We start from the raw sequence: 8,828 nt of genomic DNA, 5'->3' as shown, positions 1-8,828 counted from the left end.
TCTTTTATAAAAAGTTTGTTAACTTAATTTCTTACTCCTCTGGTAAGTTTCGCCATTACTGGGTATTCCATAAGTTTTTGTATCCATTCTTCCTTTGCTGGGACTTCTGTCTCTTTCCATTTTGGGGCCAGTAACATTCTTGCTGCTGTAGTCGCATACAAGTTAGGGAAATTATTTTGAGAATTATAAGAACAGAACTACCTATCTCTGTGGTCCCTCTACCCCTTTCCTACCTCTGAGACCCCTCTACCTTTTCATAGCTCTGTGGCTCCTCTGCCCCTATTCTACCTCTGTGGTCCCTCTACACTTTTCATAGCTCTGAGGCCTATGAGACCACAGAGCTAGGAAAATATAGAGGGGTCTCAGAGGTAGAATAGGGGCAGAGGGGCCACAGAGCTAGGAAAAGGGTAGATATATTCCGTAAAAAACTATCGCGTCTCAATTCGGCCTTTTTCTCCAAAAGTTGGCCGGCAGGGTTCTCTCCGCCTTCCTCCTTCGACCCCCCAAAAAACAACCCTGCGAAGTTAAGGCGAGAGAGACGGCGACCGGTCCCTGAGCTCACACTGCAAGATTTGAACCCGGGCCCTAGTCTGACGCGCTAACCGCTCCACCGCACTGATTCGACGCACCCCTTGCTGCCCTGAAAAAGAACACAAGGTCCCAGTCCTCACGGTTCTGTATAAAGGGCCGAGATCCGTGCCCGAGCGAGGATTCGAACCCAGGACGCGGCGCTCTAACTGCTATGCCACTGCTGCCTCTGGCAACTGACCGGAGGGCATTTTCTCGCGACAGCAAAACCGGGTCAAAATCCTCGATTCCTTCTCTTTTTAAAAAAATAATTTTTATTGATTTTAACATATAAATTTTATAAAATGTACCACAAAACTTATCACTTATACAATCTTTTTGGACTTCCATCAGCACCTCTGATGATCCACCGTTTTAACCACTTCTTAACTTTATATTGCCTTTACATCTCTTAACAAATCATCCTCCCCCTTGTCCATTTTTGCAATACTTCCAATAATACTCCTCACAAAACTTCTTGCAAACCTACAAACGTCGTCTGCTCTTCACAAATACTTTTCAAATAGTCCGTAAATTTACTCCAGTCTTCCGTGAATTTCTGGTCCCGCTGGTTTTGAATCTTTCCTGTTAGTTTATCCAGTTCTGCATAGTCCATTAACTTCATCCTCCATTCTTCAATCGTCAGTAATTCTTCTTGCTTCCATTTTTGGGCCAGTAATATTCTTGCTGCTGTTATTGCATATAAAAAGAGCTTACATTCCTTTCTATTTATATCGCTCCCAAAAATGCCCAGTAAAAATGCTTCTGGTTTCGTTATAAATGTATATTTCAACATTTTTTTCATCTCATTCTATATCGTCTCCCAGAAGTATTTCACCTTTTTTACATTCCCACCACATGTGATAAAATGTTCCCTCTTTTTCTTTACATTTCCAACATTTATTACTGACTCAAAATCCTCGATTCCGACCACTTTGCCTCGGCCTCTTCCTTTCCTGCTGGGCGCAAACCTTCCCCAAAGCGCTTCCCTCGTTTCCTGCCCCCCTGGACATGGGGGCATGAGAACCGAGGAAGAACAGCCCCTTCCCTCTGCCCCCTAATGCCATCTTGCCCCAGAGAGCCGCTGGTGCCGTTGACCGCCCCATTTCGGGGGTGCCAGCGAGCGGCCGGCGGCGCCCGCCTCATTGCAGACGTCCAGCCCCCCTGCCTTGCCGCTCATCCTCCATGGGGCTCAGGAAGCCCTGGCTCTTGTACTCGGAGGGCAGGAGGTCCCCCGAGCCCGGCTGGTCCTCCTTGGGCAAGAGGGTCTCTTCGGCGGGGTTGGCGAGGGCCGGAAAGTCCGCCGCGGTGCCAACGGCCGGGTCCTCTTTGGACAGAGACCTGTGTTCGAGAATGAGGGGTTCCGTGGGGCTGCTGGACTCCAGGGGCTGAACGAAGCTTCGCCGTGGGTGCAGCTGGGGAGAAGAAGAAGTGTGGGGTTCGGGGTGAGCCGGCCGTAAATTGCACCCGTGCCCAGAGGCGTAGCAAGCTCAGGGGTACCGGGTGCGAATTCTTTTTTGTCACACACCCCCACACACATTGCAATTTTCGGGAATGTTGACCAGAGTTACTGAGATTTTCTTTTTCGGCCGCGAAAAATATATGTGCAAATCCAGCCGGCGTTCGTGCAAATTGTGCAATCGGCGGGCAGATTTTCACGACGGCGATCGCGCCAGCCTCATAAAACTGTGCGCCAGGGATGCAAGCGTCGCCCGCCAAGGGGGTGCAAAAACCACCTGCCGGTGGGTGGGTGCCAAGCTGATCGCCGGGCGGATTTGCCCAACCAGCGGACGGATTTTCACGACGACGATCGTGCCAATCGTGAAAATTCACCCAATGAGGGTTGCAAGCGCCACCACGCCGATCCGCCTGGGGGGATTTTGTCACCCCTGCTAGGCATGATACTCAGGGCGATTGTACCCCTCTGCCACTGCCCACAGCTGTTTCTCGCACCCGTGTCCCCTCTCTGGAGCCAAAAAAGCTCTCCTGACCCAGGCGGGTGTCTCACCCCAGAGGGCAGAGAGAGAGAGCCCCAGCCATCAAGAGCTCTCCTGCCCATTCCAGAGATGCAGTTTGAACCCGGAGCGACGACCGATTGCGCCCATTTCACAGAGACTCACCTGCCCCGGCGAGGATCCGGCGAGGATCTTGACGGCTTCCGTGTCAGCCGGGTCTGGCAAGGGCGGGCACAGAACTTCCTTCACCCTGTGGCAGGAGAGGGAAGAAGGAGGAAAGAGATTTTGCCTATTGCAGGAAAGCGGAGCTCTGCGTCCAGATAGACTTTGCCTGGAGCTGGAGGCTCCATCAGGACGTAAGAATAACCAAAGGGGACCCGTTTTTGGGGGAAAGTGTTTTCGGGAAACCGGCATGCAGGATTCGAACACCGGAGCGACGCTCTCCCTTTTCCGGCGACTAGGATCCGGAAGCGTTTACTGCCTCCGACGGAGGAGGAGGAGAACACACAGCCCTCCTGGCTATAATAGCAACCCTAGCCTTTCCCTCCTCCATGAATTGGCCCGGTCCTCTTTCGAAGCCATCCAAGGTTGGCGGCCCCTTGTGGCAGGGCGTTCCACAGGTTAACAGCAAAGTCGAAACAGGCAGGTTTGCCTATATGCAGAGGTGGTGCCACCCCCAGGGCTTAGGAACAGCAGCGCCAGGGGGTGTCGTTTTAGGGGGTGAGATTATTATTTTTTGGCAAATTCCTTCAGCGAGGCGTCTTAGAAATATGCTTTTAGGGGTGTGAGGTGTCAAATCTGCTTTTATTTTGGGGGTTTGGTATGTCTCTTGCCTGGCGAAGAAGCACAAAAACCGCTGTAGGGGAAAACCCCAGGATTTTGATTTCTGCAAAGGCTGAATAATAAGAACGGCAAATATTAACATTACCGCAACGTTGTTTTTCCTGATTTTGGAGTGATTTCGCTCAGATCTTACCAGTGCCTTTTTTCCTGGTGGGTCCGCATACCCCTAAACATTTTGCGAATCTTTGCCTTTTTGTCCATTTGCTGTATGTATTTCCCCCCCCGATTTGAACTATAAAACGGTGATTTTTCAAAGTGAGAGGACCCCTTAACATTATTTTTTTTAAGCAAAAAAGCACTACAGATTACCAAGCAAAGCCAGATTTCATTAACGGAACTAAAATACAATTTTTTGAAATCGCGGCGCAGCTTTTAAGCACCCCTGATTTGGGGAGATTTGGAAACTGGGGGAAAATGCATGCAGCGTCTATCTTGCCAGCAAAGCCCCCCCCCCATGTATTTTTCGAGCTATTCCTACACCCCCACCTCTTTTTGCAAATGTGGACGGCGCTGGCGGCAACTAGGACCCCTCCGACGAGACCCAGAAGGAGGAGGCTGAGCGTCAGAGTGGTCTTCTTGGAATCTGGCAGAGAAAGAATTATTTAAAAACACAAAATCCTAGGAAGGGACCCCATGCGGTCATCTAGCCCAACCCTCTGTTGCTTGAACCCTTGGCCTTGAGATTAGAGTTAGGGGAGGAAGAACAGGAAGGAGAAGGAGGAAGAAGAGGAAGAAGAAGAGGAACTTCTACCGCCAGCACCCAAAGAGGAGACATTTCACAGGGGGGTTGCAGAGACGCGCCGTACCTGCGGGGCGGGTTCGAAAGGCGACGAGGTTTTGGCAGCGGCCGTCGCTCCCGGCGGTCAAAACCTCGACTCCGACCCGGTAAGTGGTGTTGGGCTGCAGGTCTGAGATGGTGAAGCGAGTCTCGGAGGTGCTGACCTCGTAAGCTACGGGGAGAAAATGAAAATAATGGTTTAAGTGGGAATAGGAAGTCAACAGTACAATAAACCGAAAAGATTCAACCAAAACCGAAGGTTATAATATACAAAAAATGCTAATATCGGTTGGAAAAAGGAGCCGCAAAAACAAAAAATGCAAAATAAATAGCAAAAACAGACCTCAGCGTAACACTCAAAACGGAGCACGTTCGGCTTCCGAAAATAGGTCTCAAACTGGAACACTTACCGTACTTCCGGTTCTGTAGTGTTTGGGTTCCAAGTTGTTCGAGTCCCAAGGCGTTTGAGAACCAAGGGACCACTGTATTTGATAAAGAATTAAAGGAGCAATTGACGGAAATCAAAGCCTCACCCAGGAAGAAGATAGGAGAACTTCACTTGCGAATTTACAAATGTTTATACGTCTCAATGCGAATTGAAGTTAATTATTGTAGCTGCGATATAAGTGATTCTATTGAGAATGTATTTGGTTTTTTGCAACAGTCTGGAGGCTGCATTAAAGGGTAGCAGAGCACAAAATTTAGAATTGGCTATGTATTTGAATTGGCTAATATAATATGGCGCATATTGGATATTTGTAATTGGGAAGTAATAAAAATTACTTAACAACAACAACAAAAACAACCCCAGTTAAAACGATACGGTGTAATCGGTGCGACCAAACAGGTGAACTTGATCCAAAGTCCGGTTTACACGCTGGAGAGTCGGAAGGGACCCCATGGGGTCATCCAGCCCAACCCGCTGCAATGCAGGAATCGAAGTACCCATGACAGATGGCACCCCTTTGCCTCTTAACCTGCCCCCTTTGCCACCCGCTTTGGGGACCCCCCATCTCGCGGCTCGGCAGCACTCCATGCGCACCGGACGCGTTTCACACCCGGGTCTCCCGCCGCGACCAAACTCACTGGCTATCTCCTCGCCTCGCTCGTCATGCCAGCAGAGGACGTATTTCTGGAACGCGCCGGGGCAGCTAGCAAGGAGGGCAGGGGGGTGCCAGCGGATGTCGGCGGAGGTGGGCGTTGGCATGGCCACATCCAGGCGCAAGGGATCTTCGGAAGGCTCTAAAAGAGAGGGAAAGAGGGAAGAGGGACTCAGGGGAGGGTGGGATAAAGAGGGCAGGATCCCAGTACATGGAACCTCTTACAAAAGGACAATACTAATACTAATACTAATACTAATACTAATAATTTATTATTTATACCCCGCCCATCTGGCTGGGTTTCCCCAGCCACTCTAGGCAGCTTCCAACAAAATATTTGTTGTTGTTGTTGTTGTTTAGTCGTTTAGTCGTGTCCGCCTCTTCTTGACCCCCTGGACCAGAGTATGCCAGGCACTCTTGTCTTCCACACTTGGGTCAAACTAATTCTGGTAGCCTCGAGAACATTGTCCCACCATCTCGTCCTCTGTCGTCCCCTTCTCCTTGTGCCCTCCATCTTTCCCAACGTCAGGGTCTTTTCCAGGGAGTCTTCTCTTCTCATGGGGTGGCCAAAGTCTTGGAGCCTCAGCTTCAGGATCTGTCCTTCCAGTGAGCACTCAGGGCTGATTTCCTTCAGAATGGAGAGGTTTGATCTTCTTGCAGTCCATGGGACTCTCAAGAGTCTCCTCCGGCACCAGAATTCAAAAGCATCCATTCTTCGGCGATCAGCCTTCTTTATGGTCCAGCTCTCACTTCCATACATTACTACTGGGAAAACCATAGCTTTTACTATATAGACCTTTGTTGGTAAGGTGATGTCTCTGCTTTTTAAGATGTTGTCTAGGTTTGTCATTGCTTTAACAAAATAATAAAATACAATAATTCCCCGTGGGCTCTCCACGCCCCGACCACGGCCAAAAGACCGATTCTGATGAATTGGGGAAATATCTATGGGGCTCCCCTTCTACGATTGCGTCAAAGACTTCTACAAACTCGCCGACACAGGAACAAATTGTTGGAGTTCACAGAGCTGGCGGAAAGGCAAGTTGGGAGGTAATACCGAATGAACGTTTCTTAGAAAATGGGATATGTATAAAAAAATGTTGAAAAGGTTATTGTACCGAAATAAAGTCAGCGGGCAGGACTCGCATGACTGCTGTGATACAATGGGTAATTAAAAGAGGGGATATTAATGGGGATTGCAAAGAGAATACGCCAAATAAAACAAGCAGTAAATACAGGCTGGCGTGGCGGGAAGTCACTGGGAACGGATAACGTGATTTTCTTTTTGTATTTCTGTTTTGATTGTATATACATTGGTCTGTCGTATCTTTTTAACATCAGTAAAACATTTTGGTCAGGGATGCGGTTGGTGGTGTGGGTTAAACCACAGAGCCTAGGACTTGCCGATCAGAAGGTCGGCGGTTCGAATCCCCGTGACGGGGTGAGCTCCCGTTGCTCGGTCCCTGCTCCTGCCCACCTAGCAGTTCGAAAGCACGTCAAAGTGCAAGTAGATAAATAGGTCCCGCTCCGGCGGGAAGGTAAATGGTGTTTCCGTGCGCTGCTCTGGTTCGCCAGAAGCAGCTTAGTCCTGCTGGCCACACAACCCGGAAGCTGGACGCCGGCTCCCTCGGCCAGTAAAGCGAGATGAGCGCCGCAACCCCAGAGTCGGCCACGACAGGACCTAAGGGTCAGGGGTCCCTTAAAGCATTTTGGAGGGTGAGGGGAAGGAACAAATTGCCTATAAATGCAGACTTTGATCGCCCGTAGACTGGACCGTGACAGCTTGATGCAAAGCAGATAGACGCACCGCTTCTGTGGAAGAGGCGCACGAGGCCCAGTGTTGACCAGGCATCTTTGTCCGGGTCCCATCCATGGACCGCCAGGCGGGTGCAGACGTCGGACTCCAGAACCCCTGAAAAAGGAGGGCACAGTCAGGGATTCGGAGAATATCTGAAGGGCCTAAAACCTTGTGTGACTGCGGAAATGGATAATCAGTGAAGCTAAGAAAAAAACATTCATTTTAATTTAATCGTCTACAATACTGCCTTATATATTTTATACTACAGTGCATTGGTTGTTGCTTTCATTTTGTGGATCGATGGTCTCGCTGGATAGTAAAATTCACGTTCAATGGCTGTTTTTAAAAGTCTGGAAGGGATTAATCCGTTTTGCATGACTTGCGATGGGAAAGCAGTGCGCCTTGCTTTTGGAACGCTTTGGTTTTGGAATGGATTAAGTTTGAGAACCAAGGTACCACGGTAATAATAATAATAATATCCCTAAATGCTCCCATTTTAGGGGAGTCAGTCCTGCAGAATCAGAGCCCAAGGCTGGCACTCTGTTAATCCCCACAGCTGCCCGGTCTAGCTATGAGCAGCAACCCATAATACTCCATTTAGCAGACTCAGCAGGGTCACTGCACTCCCTTTGCAGAGTTTCCCGGGAGTCAGTTCCCCTCAATTTCTCCCTGACGCTGACATCTTCTGACTGAGTCGGCTCATCTTATGAAACACATTTATTCCGGCTCTTTGCAAAACAGCTTTGTAAAAGAAAAACCGGGGCTGGCTGGACTTTTATACTGTCCTATTTTAGGCTTGAACCCCTTTTTTATTTTCATTTAGACACACCTGTCCAGACCTGCAAAACGGACATGCGTTTTAATCTGAGCGTGGCTATGAAGGGCTGCTCTTTGCTCAAAAGCTCAGCTTTCCGTGTCAAAATTAACCGGGAAGCTCAGAAATCAAGAAGACGAGAATTTTAAGAGGGAACGGGAAAAGTTTATTAATTTATTTACGAGACCGCAGGTTGAAACGTTAGCAGGGTTTTAACCATACTTGTAAAGTAACGGATAATTTAGAAGGATAAAAATTTGGATAAAGTATTGATATGCAGTTGTAAATTATCATTTAGGACACTTGGAAAGGATGGGGTGAAGTCGGAAGGTTCAGAGTAATCTCAATATTTGCATTCTGAATTGTTTTTTGTTGCATGTATATATTCTTTAAAAAATAAAAAGAAGTAGTAGTTCAGATTTCTGCTTGTTCTAAACTCCTGCCTTTTCAGCGACCACTTCAACATTTGCTTTTATATTTTATATAAACAGCTGAGAGGGTTTTGAAAAAGGATATTGAAAAAGGATATTGATTCAGCTAAACAACTAGTCTGCTAAGCATGGAGCAGGAACTCCATTAAAGAAAAAGGAAGGCGTACCTAGCCTCTCTCCCCTTCTTTGCTCATCCATCCAACTCCCCCTGTAGCATCATTCAGATCGATTTTTACATCGGATGAAACCCATTTGTGGTTTTGAGAGTTTGTGTGGTGGTTTATCTATTCTTATTTTTAAAAAATAAACATAAATCAGAGGCCCATGGAAAAGAACCTGCCTGACCAGCTGGTCTCGTTGACCTCTTGGATGTCGTCGTCCTCGCAGGACCTTCCCGGGTCCTTTTCGAAGCAGATGACCTCGTGCTTTGACCCCCACGTCACTGAGAAGTTCTTGCCGGACTGGATGACCTCCTGGAAGGTGGGACCTACTGGGGTCAGAATAATAATAATAATAATAATAATAATAATACCCCGTATATC

General features: G+C 48.2%; 1 protein-coding gene across 2 annotated transcripts in view; it reads right to left on the bottom strand.

Annotated features, from left to right (window-relative positions):
* Positions 1 to 884: 884 nt before the first annotated feature.
* IL12RB1 (interleukin 12 receptor subunit beta 1) overlaps positions 885 to 8,828 on the bottom strand; it is a 28,706-nt gene continuing 20,762 nt past the window's right edge. Inside the window, exons 10-16 of one of the 2 annotated variants that reach the window (XM_080988922.1) lie at positions 8,627 to 8,773; positions 7,051 to 7,155; positions 5,230 to 5,385; positions 4,172 to 4,315; positions 3,852 to 3,948; positions 2,688 to 2,772; positions 885 to 1,982 (exon numbers count right to left, since the gene is read on the bottom strand). In XM_080988922.1, the coding sequence (XP_080845048.1) occupies positions 1,710 to 1,982; positions 2,688 to 2,772; positions 3,852 to 3,948; positions 4,172 to 4,315; positions 5,230 to 5,385; positions 7,051 to 7,155; positions 8,627 to 8,773 (1,007 nt within the window). In that variant the 3' untranslated portion in view covers positions 885 to 1,709. Of the gene's footprint in view, positions 1,983 to 2,687; positions 2,773 to 3,851; positions 3,949 to 4,171; positions 4,316 to 5,229; positions 5,386 to 6,319; positions 7,156 to 8,622; positions 8,777 to 8,828 lie in introns of those variants that run through there. The other variant, XM_080988923.1, reaches the window with a different exon arrangement.

Source organism: Podarcis pityusensis (genome assembly GCF_964106645.2).
Source record: "Podarcis pityusensis genome assembly, chromosome: 18".
Classification (NCBI taxonomy): Eukaryota; Metazoa; Chordata; class Lepidosauria; order Squamata; family Lacertidae; genus Podarcis; species Podarcis pityusensis.
This window is presented reverse-complemented; position numbering and strand designations above follow the sequence as displayed.